The sequence below is a fragment of the Thalassophryne amazonica genome, chromosome 6 (assembly GCF_902500255.1).
Source record: "Thalassophryne amazonica chromosome 6, fThaAma1.1, whole genome shotgun sequence".
Classification (NCBI taxonomy): Eukaryota; Metazoa; Chordata; class Actinopteri; order Batrachoidiformes; family Batrachoididae; genus Thalassophryne; species Thalassophryne amazonica.
The window spans coordinates 11,112,247-11,129,507 of record NC_047108.1 but is presented as its reverse complement, the minus strand read 5'-3'; the positions used below and the strand labels follow the sequence as shown (position 1 = coordinate 11,129,507).

General features: G+C 39.8%; 1 protein-coding gene across 1 annotated transcript in view; it reads right to left on the bottom strand.

Annotated features, from left to right (window-relative positions):
* The window catches only part of dalrd3 (DALR anticodon binding domain containing 3), a 63,050-nt gene that overhangs the window by 19,336 nt on the left and 26,453 nt on the right, over positions 1–17,261 (bottom strand). The window contains 6 exon segments of the mRNA XM_034171752.1: positions 7,393–7,457; positions 7,535–7,636; positions 12,914–12,972; positions 13,054–13,284; positions 13,287–13,342; positions 13,549–13,856. Coding sequence (XP_034027643.1) covers positions 7,393–7,457; positions 7,535–7,636; positions 12,914–12,972; positions 13,054–13,284; positions 13,287–13,342; positions 13,549–13,856 — 821 coding nt within the window.

Sequence of the window (17,261 nt, the reverse complement as noted above, 5' to 3'; positions counted from 1 at the left end):
TTCTTACCAGGCTGCTCAAGGAAGCCCTACCATTATTTAATGCTTCGATCTTAAATATGATCAATCTATCGTTGTTAGTTGGCTATGACCACAGGCTTTTAAGTGGCAGTAATTACACAATTACTAAAAGCCATCACTTGACCCAGCTATCTTAGCTAATTATAGGCCAATCTCCACCTTCCTTTTCTCTCAAAAATTCTTGAAAGGGTAGTTGTAAACAGCTAAACTGATCATCTGCAGGGACCAGTCTATTTGAAGAGTTTCAGTCAGGTTTTAGAATTCATCATAGTACAGAAACAGCATTAGTGAAGGTTACAAATGATCTTCTTATGGCCTCGGACAGTGGACTCATCTCTGTGCTTGTTCTGTTAGACCTCAGTGCTGGCTTTTGATACTGTTGACCATAAAATTTTATTACAGAGATTAGAGCATGCCATAGGTATTAAGGCCTGCGCTGCGGTGGTTTGAATCATATTTGTCTAATAGATTACCAATGTGTTCATGTAACATGGGGAATCTTCTTCACAGACTAAAGTTAATTATGGAGTTCCACAAGGTTCTGTTGCTAGGACCAATTTTATTCACTTTAGACATGCTTCCCTTAGGTAGTATTATTAGATGGTATTGCTTAAATTTCATTGTTACGCAGATGATACCCAGCTTTATCTATCCATGAAGCCAGAGGACACACACCCAATTAGCCTAAACTGCAGGATTGTCTTACAGACATAAAGACATGGATGACCTCTAATTTCCTGCTTTTAAACTCGATATAAAACTGAAGTTATTGTACTTGGCCCCACAAATCTTAGAAACATGGTGTCTAACCAGATCCTTACTCTGGATGGCATTACCCTGACCTCTAGTAATACTTTGAGAAATCCTTGGAGTCATTTTGATCAGGATATGTCATTCAAGCGCCATATTAACAAATGTAGGACTGCTTTTTTGCATTTACGCAATATCTCTAAATCAGAAAGGTCTTGTCTCAGAGTGATGCTGAAAACTAATTCATGCATTTATTTCCTCTAGGTCTGGACTATTGTAATTCATTATTATCAGGTTGTCCTAAAAGTTCCCTAAAAAGCCTTCAGTTAATTCAAAATGCTGCAGCTAGAGTACTGACGGGACTAGAAGGAGAGAGCATATCTCACCCATATTGGGCCTCTCTTCATTGGCTTCCTGTTAATTCTAGAATAGAATTTAAAATTCTTCTTCTTACTTATAAGGGTTTGAATAATCAGGTCCCATCTTATCTTAGGGACCTCGTAGTACCATATCACCCCAATAGAGCGCTTCGCTCTCAGAACTGCAGGCTTACTTGTAGTTCCTAGGTTTGTAAGAGTAGAATGGGAGGCAGAGCCTTCAGCTTTAGGCTCCTCTCCTGTGGAACCAGCTCCCAATTCAGATCAGGGAGACAGACACCCTCTCTACTTTTAAGATTAGGCTTAAAACTTTCCTTTTGCTAAAGCTTATAGTTAGGGCTGGATCAGGTGACCCTGAACCATCCCTTAGTTATGCTGCTATAGACGTAGACTGCTGGGGGGTTCCCATGATGCACTGTTTCTTTCTCTCTTTTTGCTCTGTATGCACCACTCTGCATTTAATCATTAGTGATCGATCTCTGCTCCCCTCCACAGCATGTCTTTTCCTGGTTCTCTCCCTCAGCCCCAACCAGTCCCAGCAGAAGACTGCCCCTCCCTGAGCCTGGTTCTGCTGGAGGTTTCTTCCTGTTAAAAGGGAGTTTTTCCTTCCCACTGTAGCCAAGTGCTTGCTCACAGGGGGTCATTTTGACCATTGGGGTTTTACATAATTATTGTATGGCCTTGCCTTACAATATAAAGCGCCTTGGGGCAACTGTTTGTTGTGATTTGGCAAATAACAAGAAAAGAAATAACAAGAACAATACACCATAGATTTTCTATGGGGGTTAAGGTCAGGCGAGTTTGCTGGCCAATTAAGAACAGGGACACCATGGTCCTTAGACCAGGTACTGGTAGCTTTGGTACTGTGTGCAGGTACCAAGTCCTGTTGGAAAATGAAATCTGCATCTCCATAAAGTTGGTCAGCAGCAGGAAGCATGAAGTGCTCTACAACTTCCAAGTGGACCTCAGAAATCACAGTGGACCAACACCAGCAGATGACATGGCACCCAAACCATCACTGACTGTGGAAACTTTACACTGGACCTCAGGCAACGTGGATTCTGTGCCTCTCCTCTCTTCTCCAGACTCTGGGACCTTGATTTCCAAAGGAAATGCAAAATTTACTTTCATCAGAGAACATAACTTTGGACCACTCAGCAGCAGTCCAGTCCTTTATGTCTTTAGCCCAGGCTAGACCCCAAGACAGCAGTCTTCCCCATGATTGTGTCACCTACAGAACTAGACTAAGAGATCAGTTAAAGGCCTTTGCAGGTGTTTTGAGTTAATTAGCTGATTAGAGTGTGACACCAGGTGTCTTCAATATTCAACCTTTTCACAATATTCTAATTTTCTGAGATACTGAATTTGGGGTTTTCATTAGTTGTCAGTTACAATCATCAACATTAACAGAAATAAACACTTGAAATATATCAGTCTGTGTGGAATGAATGTATACATTATACAACTTTCACTTTTTGAATAGAATTACTGAAATAAATAAACTTTTTCATGATATTCTAATTATATGACCAGCACCTGTATATATTGTAATGGACTGATGATCCACGCTGTGCTGAACACAGCAGCTGAGCTGAGACGTCCTGCTGCTGCAACAGATCTGATCTATGCAACTTTCAACACTAATATTTGGGAATATGTGGGTGTCAGGGTAAGTTTTTAATACTTTTCTTACATAATTTAAAGTAAATTAATTTTACTGGCTCGATATGCAGATCAGAACATTATTTTAACACGTATTTTGCGAGCTTTTTTCCTGTGTGTGTTCACTCACATATTTGCACTGAAAATGCACGTGAAACATTTACATCTGGGCACTTAGTCAATATTTTGCCCAGTTAGGAGGAGTCATGTCGCTGACTATGAAGTAGGGCTGCAGCTATCAATTATTTTAGTAATCGAGTATTCTATCGATTAATCGAGTCACCGGATAAAAAGTACTTTTGTGTTTTTAAACATCATCAATAGTCCAGGGGTTTCCCTATTAAACAATGGCACAATGTTGCTGCACCAAAGTCTTGACATTTTGCTGAAATAGCGATGGGATGTGTCTCTATGTTTTGTTTTATTAACCATTTTAATTTTATTTTAAGGTTGGTGAACAGGGTCCCTGCGTGATTTTTTAATCCCTCTTTCTCTGTGATTCACCAGATGCATTTCAGCTGGATGTTGAACATGCAAGCCTTGCAGTCAGTTTTATTATTTTATTACAGTGTTTGTGAAGCATTGTGTGTTGCCCAAAAAACCTAAAATTAACAAGTGAAACACTCAGTGCGAGTCTGAGCAAAACAGAGTTGAAAAAGTGGACTTTTGCTGAGAGGATCTTCTTTCAAAAAACTGTCAGTGTGGCCGGGAACAGAGCTCCTCTCACACCGGGCAGAGAGACAGCACCCGGCCGCGGGGCGAATAGTCACTCACCACGTAGAGTGGAACGTGTGTTTTTTTAAAAATAAGCAAACACTGCTTCGCTTTAAATGCACAGTAGGTCTATTTCAGATGATCAATGTGGAGCGTCTTTCTCTTAAAAGGCTATTTTTTACTCTCTGTATTGCGTTAGAAAGGTGTAGCTATCATTGCTAATTTGATTAGCTGTTATCCTCTAGTCTTCTGTTTTTTTTTTTCTGGGGACGTTAAAGCGCCACACACAGGCCTGGCATGTGTACTACAATGTTAAACGAAGCTTTGAGGCACAGAATTTGCCTTGAGCATTTTTGTAATCGAATTATTCGAGATACTCGACTAAGTGTTTCAGCCCAACCAGGAAGGGACATTTGCGTTTCGTAGGGAGCACTGGGAGTGCAGACTCTAGTTCTTAAATAGGGCTCTGTAGTCCCATCATTGTGTCCCCTTTTTTCCTGAAAGAACTGCATTTTGTAACGCGCATTCAAGAACCAAATTAGGATGTGGATAGGGCATGTCTTGGTCAGTGTTATGTAATGAAGTAGAAATACTTTGTTACTGTACTTAAGTAGACTTTTGACGTATCTGTACTTTACTTCATTATTTACATTTCTAACAACTTTCACTTTTACTCCGATACATTTCCCTTAAACATCGTTACTGCAATATAAAAGTACAAGAAATTTGACTGGGCAATGCCTGCGATGAAAGTTAGCCAGAGCACAGCGCCTTCCAGCTCCGCTGCATCAAGTGCCGTGATTGACATAAAACAAGTTTAAAAGACAAAAAAAAAAAAAAAAAACATGACAGGTTGAATCTGTGCCCCCGCTGAAGAAGAGGAAGACTGTGGAGGTTGAAAACCATCTGCACTTTGGACTCATGCACACATGCTGACACACACACACACCAGCTTACAATGGAGTCCGGCGCATGATCAGAGTTCGGGGGAAAAGTTCAGTATTGATAAAAATTGCTTGCATGGCTGTTTCGAAGGGAAAAATCGTTTCTCTACATTGATTGTGATTCTGATTTAGAAGCAGCGCATCCACAGTTTATTCATCAACCTCTGTCAAAGTCGTTTAATGATGTCAATTATGACTACTAGGACTCTGCTACGGGTAAGAAAAGAGTCACCCGACATTTAATTTACAGTGGGGGTTTTTTTCGTTCCTCATAATGAGCCATTCCGTGGGACAGCGCACGAAGGTTCTCTGGTGTGTCAGAGATCTTTTCCCATAGCCGCATTCTCCTGCTGCAGGAGAAAAGTTCTCCTAAGTTCTCCTGCTGCAGGAGAACTTAAGAGAACTACACCCCCGCTGCTCCTGCAGCTTGCCGCACAGCACGCTGCAGGCGCAAGTTTTGTAGGGGAGACCGGGGCCATTTTCCCACTGAAAATTTTTAAATTTATAACTTTCTGAAACACTACTGCCTGCATTTTGAGAGCCAAATTTTGTAAAGTAGTATTAATACAACCCCTGGCAAAAATTATGGAATCACCGTCCTCGGAGGATGTTCATTCAGTTGTTTTATTTTGTAGGAAAAAAGCAGATCACAGACATGACACAAAACTAAAGTCATTTCAAATGGCAATTTTCTGGCTTTAAGAAACACTATAAGAAATCAAGAAAAAAAAATTGTGGCAGTCAGTGACGGTTACTTTTTTAGACCAAGCAGAGGGAAAAAATATAGACTCACTCAATTCTGAGGAATAAATTATGGAATCACCCTGTAAATTTCATCCCCAAAACTAACACCTGCATCAAATCAGATCTGCTCGTTAGTCTGCATCTAAAAAGGAGTGAACACACCTTGGAGAGCTGTTGCACCAAGTGGACTGACATGAATCATGGCTCCAACATGAGAGAAGTCAATTGACACAAAGGAGAGGATTATCATACTCTTAAAAGAGAGTAAATCATCACGCAATGTTGCAAAAGATGAAAATCGAAAAATGCACAACAAAACAAATGAGGAACGAATGGAAGGAAACTGGAGTCAACGTCTGTGACCGAACTGTAAGAAACCGCCTAAAGGAAATGGGATTTACATACAGAAAAGCTAAACGAAAGCCGTCATTAACACCTAAACAGAAAAAAACAAGGTTACAATGGGCTAAGGAAAAGCAATCGTGGACTGTGAGCGCCTTGGGGCAACTGTTTGTTGTGATTTGGCGCTATATAAGAAAAACGTTGATTGATTGATTGATTGACTGTGGATGACTGGATGAAAGTCATATTCAGTGATGAATCTGGAATCTGCATTGGGCAAGGTGATGATGCTGGAACTTTTGTTTGGTGCCGTTCCAATGAGATTTATAAAGATGACTGCCTGAAGAGAACATATAAATTTCCACAGTCATTGATGATATGGGGCTGCATGTCAGGTAAAGGCACTGGGGAGATGGCTGTCATTACATCATCATAATGCACAAGTTTACGTTGATATTTTGGACACTTTTCTTATCCCATCAATTGGAAGGATGTTTGGGGATGATGAAATAATTTTTCAAGATGATAATGCATCTTGTCATAGAGCAAAAACTGTGAAAACATTCCTTGCAAAAAGACACATAGGGTCAATGTCATGGCCTGCAAATAGTCCGGATCTTAATCCAACTGAAAATCTTTGGTGGAAGTTGAAGAAAATGGTCCATGACAAGGCTCCAACCTGCAAAGCTGATCTGGCAACAGCAATCAGAGAAAGTTGGAGCCAGATTGATGAAGAGTACTGTTTGTCACTCATTAAGTCCATGCCTCAGAGACTGCAAGCTGTTATAAAAGCCAGAGGTGGTGCAACAAAATACTAGTGATGTGTTGGAGCGTTGTTTTGTTTTTCATGATTCCATAATTTTTTCCTCAGAATTGAGTGATTCCATATTTTTTTCCTTCTGCTTGGTCTAAAAAAGTAACCGTTACAATTTTTTTTCCTGATTTCTTATAGTGTTTCTTAAAGCCAGAAAGTTGCCATTTGAAATGACTTTAGTTTTGTGTCATGTCTGTGATCTGCTTTTTTTTCTACAAAATTAAACAACTGAATGAACATCCTCCGAGGCCGGTGATTCCATAATTTTTGCCAGGGGTTGTATGTTGCATAACTAGACAATCAGGTAACAGCTCAAAAAATGGTTTTAAAACTTTTTTCCAAAAAACCCAAATCGATAGTGGATCGGATTGAATCAAAATAATCGTGTGTTTGGCTCTTCCAGGAAAAAGAATGCCAGCCTACTGTACAGCTACATACATCCACCTGTTGCTCACTCATCCCGTCACCAACACCAACCGCTCCGCCAGAGGTGGATCCAGCCTTTTACAGGGGCTGAGGCCCCCCTCCTGATTTCTCCAGACACCACACTGGCTTTCTTTTCTGAGAAATTTACTTTTGATACTTAAGTACAGAAAATGTCAGATACTTTAAGACTTTTAACTCAAGTAATATTTTTAAAGGAGACTTTAACTTTTACCAAAGTAATTTTATGGTAAGATACTTGTACTTTCACTCAAGTATCATCACTCTGAGGTACTTTATACAAGACTGGTCTTGGTTGTGTAGTTTTATCAGTTTGATCTCTCACACATTCAGGGATCACGGTTAGCATCTGGGCTTGGCTTCAAAACAAACAAAAACTCAACATTCACTTACAACGTTAACAGAAACAACAGTTTTCTATCTACAATAAACGGTGCAGTTTGGGCCTTTCCATGAAACATTTGTCACAATGAAAAACAAAACATTGTCTTGTAAAAGCTGCTTAATGAGCTTTTTTTTTTTTCATTTGAGACATTTATTGAAGATTATAAATATAAAGATGGTGCTGTGTGGTTTATCTTACTGCAGGTACTGTGCAGCAGAGAGGTGACAGCCAGGAGTCTTCACAGGTCCACACACCAGATGTCTCTGCACACAAAGAGCACAGCTGGTAAGAACAGGGGAGCACCACAGCACCGTGACAGCGTGTTTGGGTGCATGTTAACCTGTGCATGTGTCGCCCCACTGGCTCTCCACAGCATTGCCATCTGCTGCTGACGGAACTCATCCTGACACGATGTCACGTGTAATACTACTGCTGCAGATCCCTACGAAATAGGAACAAAGTTGCACAAATTAGTGTTGAATTTTATTATTTCAGCGCAACCCTAAAAATAAAAACACTCACGACAGTTGTGTGATTACAGTAGTGTTCAGAATAATAGTAGTGCTATGTGACTAAAAAGATTAATCCAGGTTTTGAGTATATTTCTTATTGTTACATGGGAAACAAGGTACCAGTAGATTCTCAGAAATCCAACAAGACCAAGCATTCATGATATGCACACTCCTAAGGCTATGAAATTGGGCTATTAGTAAAAAAAAGTAGAAAAGGGGGTGTTCACAATAATAGTAGCATCTGCTGTTGACGCTACAAACTCAAAACTATTATGTTCAAACTGCTTTTTTTAGCAATCCTGTGAATCACTAAACTAGTATTTAGTTGTATAACCTCAGTTTTTCATGATTTCTTCACATCTGCAAGGCATTAATTTTGTTGGTTTGGAACCAAGATTTTGCTTGTTTACTAGTGTGCTTGGGGTCATTGTCTTGTTGAAACACACATTTCAAGGGCATGTCCTCTTCAGCATAAGGCAACATGACCTCTTCAAGTATTTTGACATATCCAAACTGATCCATGATACCTGGTATGCGATATATAGGTCCAACACCATAGTAGGAGAAACATGCCCATATCATGATGCTTGCACCACCATGCTTCACTGTCTTCACTGTGAACTGTGGCTTGAATTCAGAGTTTGGGGGTTGTCTCACAAACTGTCAGCAGCCCTTGGACCCAAAAAGCACAATTTTACTCTCATCAGTCCACAAAATATTCCTCCATTTCTCTTTAGGCCAGTTGATGTGTTCTTTGGCAAATTGTAACCTCTTCTGCACATGTCTTTTATTTAACAGAGGGACTTTGCGGGGATTCTTGCAAATAAATTAGCTTCACACAGGCATCTTCTAACTGTCACAGCACTTACAGGTAACTCCAGACTGTCTTTGATGACCCTGGAGCTGATCAGTGGGTGATTCTTTGCCATTCTGGTTATTTTTCTATCCATTTTGATGGTTGTTTTCCGTTTTCTTCCACACGTCTCTGGTTTTTCTGTCCATCTTAAAGCATTGGAGATCACTGTAGATGAAGAGCCTATAATTTTTTGCACCTGCGTATTAAGTTTTCCCCTCTCCAATCAACTTTTTAATCAAACTACGCTGTTCTTCTGAACAATGTCTTGAACGTCTCATTTTCCTCAGGCTTTCAAAGAGAAAAGCATGTTCAACAGGTCATGGCTTCATCCTTAAATAGGGGACACCTGATTCACACCTGTTTGTTACACAAAACTGATCAATCAATCAATCAATCAATTTTTTTATATAGCGCCAAATCACAACAAACAGTTGCCCCAAGGCGCTTTATATTGTAAGGCAAGGCCATACAATAATTATGTAAAACCCCAACGGTCAAAACGACCCCCTGTGAGCAAGCACTTGGCTACAGTGGGAAGGAAAAACTCCCTTTTAACAGGAAGAAACCTCCAGCAGAACCAGGCTCAGGGAGGGGCAGTCTTCTGCTGGGACTGGTTGGGGCTGAGGGAGAGAACCAGGAAAAAGACATGCTGTGGAGGGGAGCAGAGATCGATCACTAATGATTAAATGCAGAGTGGTGCATACAGAGCAAAAAGAGAAAGAAACAGTGCATCATGGGAACCCCCCAGCAGTCTACGTCTATAGCAGCATAACTAAGGGATGGTTCAGGGTCACCTGATCCAGCCCTAACTATAAGCTTTAGCAAAAAGGAAAGTTTTAAGCCTAATCTTAAAAGTAGAGAGGGTGTCTGTCTCCCTGATCTGAATTGGGAGCTGGTTCCACAGGAGAGGAGCCTGAAAGCCAAAGGCTCTGCCTCCCATTCTACTCTTACAAACCCTAGGAACTACAAGTAAGCCTGCAGTCTGAGAGCGAAGCGCTCTATTGGGGTGATATGGTACTACGAGGTCCCTAAGATAAGATGGGACCTGATTATTCAAAACCTTATAAGTAAGAAGAAGAATTTTAAATTCTATTCTAGAATTAACAGGAAGCCAATGAAGAGAGGCCAATATGGGTGAGATATGCTCTCTCCTTCTAGTCCCCGTCAGTACTCTAGCTGCAGCATTTTGAATTAACTGAAGGCTTTTTAGGGAACTTTTAGGACAACCTGATAATAATGAATTACAATAGTCCAGCCTAGAGGAAATAAATGCATGAATTAGTTTTTCAGCATCACTCTGAGACAAGACCTTTCTGATTTTAGAGATATTGCGTAAATGCAAAAAAGCAGTCCTACATATTTGTTTAATATGCGCTTTGAATGACATATCCTGATCAAAAATGACTCCAAGATTTCTCACAGTATTACTAGAGGTCAGGGTAATGCCATCCAGAGTAAGGATCTGGTTAGACACCATGTTTCTAAGATTTGTGGGGCCAAGTACAATAACTCCAGTTTTATCTGAGTTTAAAAGCAGGAAATTAGAGGTCATCCATGTCTTTATGTCTGTAAGACAATCCTGCAGTTTAGCTAATTGGTGTGTGTCCTCTGGCTTCATGGATAGATAAAGCTGGATATCATCTGCGTAACAATGAAAATTTAAGCAATACCGTCTAATAATACTGCCTAAGGGAAGCATGTATAAAGTGAATAAAATTGGTCCTAGCACAGAACCTTGTGAACTCCATAATTAACTTTAGTCTGTGAAGAAGATTCCCCATTTACATGAACAAATTGTAATCTATTAGACAAATATGATTCAAACCACCGCAGCGCAGTGCCTTTAATACCTATGGCATGCTCTAATCTCTGTAATAAAATTTTATGGTCAACAGTATCAAAAGCAGCACTGAGGTCTAACAGAACAAGCACAGAGATGAGTCCACTGTCCGAGGCCATAAGAAGATCATTTGTAACCTTCACTAATGCTGTTTCTGTACTATGATGAATTCTAAAACCTGACTGAAACGCTTCAAATAGACCACTCCTCTGCAGATGATCAGTTAGCTGTTTTACAACTACCCTTTCAAGAATTTTTGAGAGAAAAGGAAGGTTGGAGATTGGCCTATAATTAGCTAAGATAGCTGGGTCAAGTGATGGCTTTTTAAGTAATGGTTTAATTACTGCCACCTTAAAAGCCTGTGGTACATAGCCAACTAACAAAGATAGATTGATCATATTTAAGATCGAAGCATTAAATAATGGTAGGGCTTCCTTGAGCAGCCTGGTAGGAATGGGGTCTAATAAACATGTTGATGGTTTGGATGAAGTAACTAATGAAAATAACTCAGACAGAACAATCGGAGAGAAAGAGTCTAACCAAATACTGGCATCACTGAAAGCAGCCTTAGATAACGATACGTCTTTGGGATGGTTATGAGTAATTTTTTCTCTAATAGTTAAAATTTTATTAGCAAAGAAAGTCATGAAGTCATTACTAGTTAAAGTTAATGGAATACTCAGCTCAATAGAGCTCTGACTCTTTGTCAGCTTGGCTACAGTGCTGAAAAGAAACCTGGGGTTGTTCTTATTTTCTTCAATTAGTGATGAGTAGAAAGATGTCCTAGCTTTACGGAGGGCTTTTTTATAGAGCAACAGACTCTTTTTCCAGGCTAAGTGAAGATCTTCTAAATTAGTGAGACGCCATTTCCTCTCCAACTTACAGGTTATCTGCTTTAAGCTACGAGTTTGTGAGTTATACCACGGAGTCAGACACTTCTGATTTAAAGCTCTCTTTTTCAGAGGAGCTACAGCATCCAAAGTTGTCTTCAATGAGGATGTAAAACTATTGACGAGATACTCTATCTCACTTACAGAGTTTAGGTAGCTACTCTGCACTGTGTTGGTATATGGCATTAGAGAACATAAAGAAGGAATCATATCCTTAAACCTAGTTACAGCGCTTTCTGAAAGACTTCTAGTGTAATGAAACTTATTCCCCACTGCTGGGTAGTCCATCAGAGTAAATGTAAATGTTATTAAGAAATGATCAGACAGAAGGGAGTTTTCAGGGAATACTGTTAAGTCTTCTATTTCAGAACAAGATCTAAGATATGATTAAAGTGGTGGGTGGACTCATTAACTTTTTGAGCAAAGCCAATAGAGTCTAATAATAGATTAAATGCAGTGTTGAGGCTGTCATTCTCAGCATCTGTGTGGATGTTAAAATCGCCCACTATAATTATCTTATCTGAGCTAAGCACTAAGTCAGACAAAAGGTCTGAAAAGTCACAGAGAAACTCACAGTAACGACCAGGTGGACGATAGATAATAACAAATAAAACTGGTTTTTGGGACTTCCAATTTGGATGGACAAGACTAAGAGTCAAGCTTTCAAATGAATTAAAGCTCTGTCTGGGTTTTTGATGAATTAATAAGCTGGAATGGAAGATTGCTGCTAATCCTCCGCCCCGGCCCGTGCTACGAGCATTCTGACAGTTAGTGTGACTCGGGGTGTTGACTCATTTAAACTACATATTCATCCTGCTGTAACCAGGTTTCTGTAAGGCGAGAATAAATCAATATGTTGATCATTATTATATCATTTACCAACAGGGACTTAGAGAGAGAGACCTGTTTAATAGACCACATTAACTGTTTTAGTCTGTGGTGCAGTAGAAGGTGCTATATTATTTTTTCTTTTTGAATTTTTATGCTTAAATAGATTTTTACTGGTTATTGGTGGTCTGGGAGCAGGCACCGTCTCTACGGGGATGGGTAATGAGGGGATGGCAGGGGGAGAGGAAGCTGCAGAGAGGTGTGTAAGACTACAACTCTGCTTCCTGTCCCAACCCTGGATAGTCACGGTTTGGAGGATTTAAGAAAATTGGCCAGATTTCTAGAAATGAGAGCTGCTCCATCCAAAGTGGGATGGATGCCGTCTCTCCTAACAAGACCAGGTTTTCCCCAGAAGCTTGCCAATTATCTATGAAGCCCACCTCATTTTTGATGAACTTTGATGAACTCACTGACTGAATACCACACTACTATTATTGTGAACAACCCCCTTTTCTACTTTTTTTTACTAATAGCCCAATTTCATAGCCTTAAGAGTGTGCATATCATGAATGCTTGGTCTTGTTGGATTTGTGAGAACTACTGGTACCATTGTTATTCCCATGTAACAATAAGAAATATACTCAAAACCTGGATTAATCTTTTTAGTCACACAGCACTACTATTATTCTGAACATTACTGCATGTCAGAGACAGTGGCTCAGCGTGTGGAGTTATAAAATTACATTTGCAAACATGGATTTTTTTTTTTTTTCTTCGGCGTCAAGCGTCTCACCGTGTAGTTGGCAGCGGCCCGGTCCAGCTGTGCCAGGTGAGAAACACTGTTTCTGTGTACTGAAGAACAACCATCAAAACCAACTCAGTACCATCCATGTTTTCCAAATGAGCCACAGTGATTAAATTAGCTCCTCTCACCTGTGCAGGTACCAAGACTGGGGTCGTATCCCACCAGGCCCTCCTCCTGGAACACTTGTTTCAGGTTGACCCTGAGCTCTCCATCGTTCTCTCCCTCCTCCGCCTTCCTCCTGCCTCGCTCCGTATCCCTCTCTCTGTATGGGGAATTCTCCAGCGCTCCCAGGATCCTCTTCTCTCGCTCCTCATTGGTCCAGTTTGGTGGAGCTGTCAGCCAGTCAATGCCCAACGTTGCAGGAAAGTAATGATGTCACCGTCTTCAGGAAGGGTGGGGCAGTAGGACACTGTAAATCTGAGGGAACAAAACTGGTTCCAATTCCAGCAGAATGTTTTGTCTTGACAAAAGCACATTAGTGCACAAAAAGAACTTAAAGGCCCTAAGCACAGAATGAAGAGAGGAACTATGAACACGCTCACTCATGTGCAACATGCACAGTGTCTTCTTCACAGACCTTCTCTGCACATTTTCCACTCACATGATCCCACATCTAAACTTACCCCTGTTTTCTCAGCAGCGCCCCCATGTGGTCAGCCAATAGAACAGTCCTCAACTGGCCCAGAGTCAGTGTATCAGGTGTGGGTGTGTCGGGTTTAGAGTGCAGGGCGGGGCAGTTCAGCACCACGCAGCCCTGCCTCTGGACCAAGGGCTTCAGGTACTCCACGGCGCCACCTGTCAAAACGGCCCTGTAGGCTGCGGTCCGGTCCACCCTCACCCTCAGCCCTTCACTCATCACCTCCCCACCACCCACAGGAAGAATCCCATTGCCACAGACTGACAGGACCCTGGACATCACTGCTGAAGGAACCTAGTAAAGACCAGAAACTAATATTAGCACAAACAGGAAAGAACAGGCCTGGAAAATAGAAGAAAACAGGAATCACCCTGCTGATGAGCAGAGCAGGTAGTTCAGTGGGACTACGATATCTAGACGTGGGTTTAAATATCCATCATGCGATATTCTAAATATTAAGTTCTTATGGTTTCTCCCTTTTTGCTCAGGATTTATTTTATTTATTTATTCAATGTTTTACCAGGTAAGTCAATTGAGAACACTTTCTCATTTACAATGATGACCTGGACAAGAGGCAACACAACAGCCGGAGAGAATAACAGATTCACAATCTCCACATACAACAGTGAAAACATACAGTAAAACAACTGCAGAAACAACAACAATAAAACAGAAAAGAAGAAAGAAGATCTGCATTTTGACAAGTTTTACACCAGATGTCCTTCCTGATGTAACTCCACATTACATGGAGAATGGGAACAGGTGTACCAGGAACCTTCTGTTTTGGAAACAAGAGCATCACTCATTAAGGAATTCAGATATAATGGTACTGTGTAGTAAATCTGTCTGGAGGAGGCAGTTCTTAAAGCTGAGTGACCACACCTAAAGCTAATGCACCTGGTGTCAGTGCATTAGAACTTGATTACTATTTGTGAAGGGTATGCTAAAACAAACTGACATTTTGTTTCATGGCAAAAAGAGTGAGCTTATTATTTACAAGTGTACTACAGCTAGACCATCAGATCCTGTCATTTTTGTAAATAATAATGTTAGAGTACCTCAAATTGATGTTACCTACTTGGGTCAGGAACTTCATGACAATATTTTTAATTTAACTGCTGGCAAATGTGTGGCAGATTTTAATCATCAGTGTAAGATGGTTTGTTTTGTTTTTTTTTTGCCAAGTTCATCATTACCTCCACCAAGGAGATTATGATGAAATTTCATGGAAATTTTTACCAGGGGTGCATCTTGGCCTAACTTAGAAGTCATTAAATTTTGGTAATGATGTGGAACACGATCCGGATCCAGTAATTTTTTTAAGGATTCTTTATCATTGCAGGATAGAGCCAATTTCAACATTTTTGCATCTAACTTCATGAAGACGGGTCACAAAGACTGAACAAAAATTAAGTTACGACACAACAATAATTTAGCATTTGTTTCTCCTCATTGAATAAACTTATTAGAAAATAAAAAATGTGTAGTTCATGCAGTTTCTTTTTATAAATACATTTGCTGAAGATCTAAAGGTTTAACCCTCTGGGGCCGAGGCCATCGGGTACGACGGCTGAGACCAAGCTTTACTAAATTATAAATAACTTTTTAATGATATGAGATAGAAACTTACTTTTTTGTTTTGCTGAAAAGTTAACTCCGCAGATTTCGAGCCACCGTCCACCATTTTTGTACCCCTCATAGAAGCTGTGTGATGACGTGAGCAATGTGAGTGTCCAATCGGAATTGGTTCACTGTCACATGGTTTTTAAAATCCAATTGTAGGGCAGATTCACCTCACGTGACACAACCAAAGATTTTTTTTAGGAGTGATGTGTTACTAGTTTATTATAGTTTGCTGTGTGTGGAAAATTATTTTCCGCTTTACTTTTTCCTTTCTTGTTTCTGATTGTAAACCTTTATTACAATTATGAAACACAACTATAGCATATATATTTTGAAAGTACAGGTTGTCCTGAAAAAAAAAAAAAAGACATAAAACTTGATTGTGGGATGCAGGGAGAGCTGTTAACAGCAATAAAAAACATTTATGCCAGGCAAGTGAACTGTCCAAAAAATGCCCTCGGACCCCAGAGGGTTAACCACTGAATCTGAAACATGACGGTAGATGCATGAAATGACGTGGAATAAGTCTCTTTGCCAAAAGGCATTCCATGCGACGTCAGTGACCCTATGGCCTTGGCGGAGGTTTGCCCTCTCTGAGTGCTTCTAGTTAGGTATGAGTTGTTTCATAAGTATTGTACTTCATTTTATGTTTGCCAAATTCTTCATTTTATGGTTGCCAAATTCTTCCTTTGCACTCAGATGAAATTGAAACAGATTATTGTGTTTGGACAAAGGGTATACATAAAATCTGCCGTGTGCCGTGTACCACATATTGTAATATCTTGCCATATCTTGCAAACGGTAGAGTACTGAGCTTTATTTTGCTAAGTGTTGTATAAAATGTATTCATAAGATGCACAATAGTGATAATAATGTTGTAAGTACAATTAGCAATATGGGCCTTTTAGGCTCCCATTCTGTAATTGGTGCCAATAGGAGATACCTTTTCTATAAATTTCAGTGTGATATTGGTCATGTTTTCTGCCTCTTGGCAGCATAATTTTGATGAAGAGGTATTCAGACTTGTACAACAGATTATAGAAATGTGGCCAATTAGAGATAATTGTGAGGCAAAATTTGCTCAGCGAGCAAGAATGTATGGATCTAATTACACTCCTGTGTACAGGGTAAAGGCCTGCTGCTGTTTTTTAATGTTTTTAATTTATTTTCTGTGTTTTATTCTATTTTATTGTACAACTTTGGTATTAAAAAGTTTGTGAATAAACAAACTGATGCCCATGACAGCTCTGTAAGAATAACATGTTACTGTGGATGTGAGAGGAGAAACTGGGAATAATGCAATATATTGGAGTAGAGTCCAGAATAACTGTAAAACAGCAAATCAGATCAAATCCAGGCTTGAGTTTCCCATGTGTCTTCTGGCAAACTGAAGCTTAAATTTCATGCTTTTTTTAAATCCTCCTCCACACAGTGTTGCCACAGTTACTTTGAAAAAGTAACTTAGTTACTTTACTGATTACTCAATTGTAAAAGTAACTTAGTTACTTTACTGATTACTCAATTGTAAAAGTAACTAAGTTAGATTACTAGTTACTTTTTTAGTTACTTTTCCCAGCTGCCGACAACAACCCTCTGCCACCTCAACATGACAATGATACCTGTTTTGCCAAAACTCACTTTATAGTCACCCTTTCTTGACTTCAATGAAAATAAATACTTGTTTTATAAAAAGTAAAATAAAGACGTCTTTCTTGACCTCATATTTAACTGTTGACAGCACTGTAACAGTAAAACTTGCAATTTCGAGCCTACATTGTTTATAAAGGTAACTATTAAATTCTAACATTTTTTTAACATTTAAATTCTCTCTAAACATTTTACTTGTCGAAATTATTATTATTTTAAGCAATATTAGTTGTAGTAAAAAACGGCTTCAAAACTGTACCTTTAATCTAGGGGTGTTGTGAGGGGGGCACATCCTTGCCCCACGCCCCCATTCCATCTGGATTCGCCCCTGCTTTGGCGTTTGAGCACAAAGAATGGATAACATTTATTTATGCAGAAAACATGACCAGATTTACAGGTAAGAAAGTTTTATTGCGTTTTCACATCATG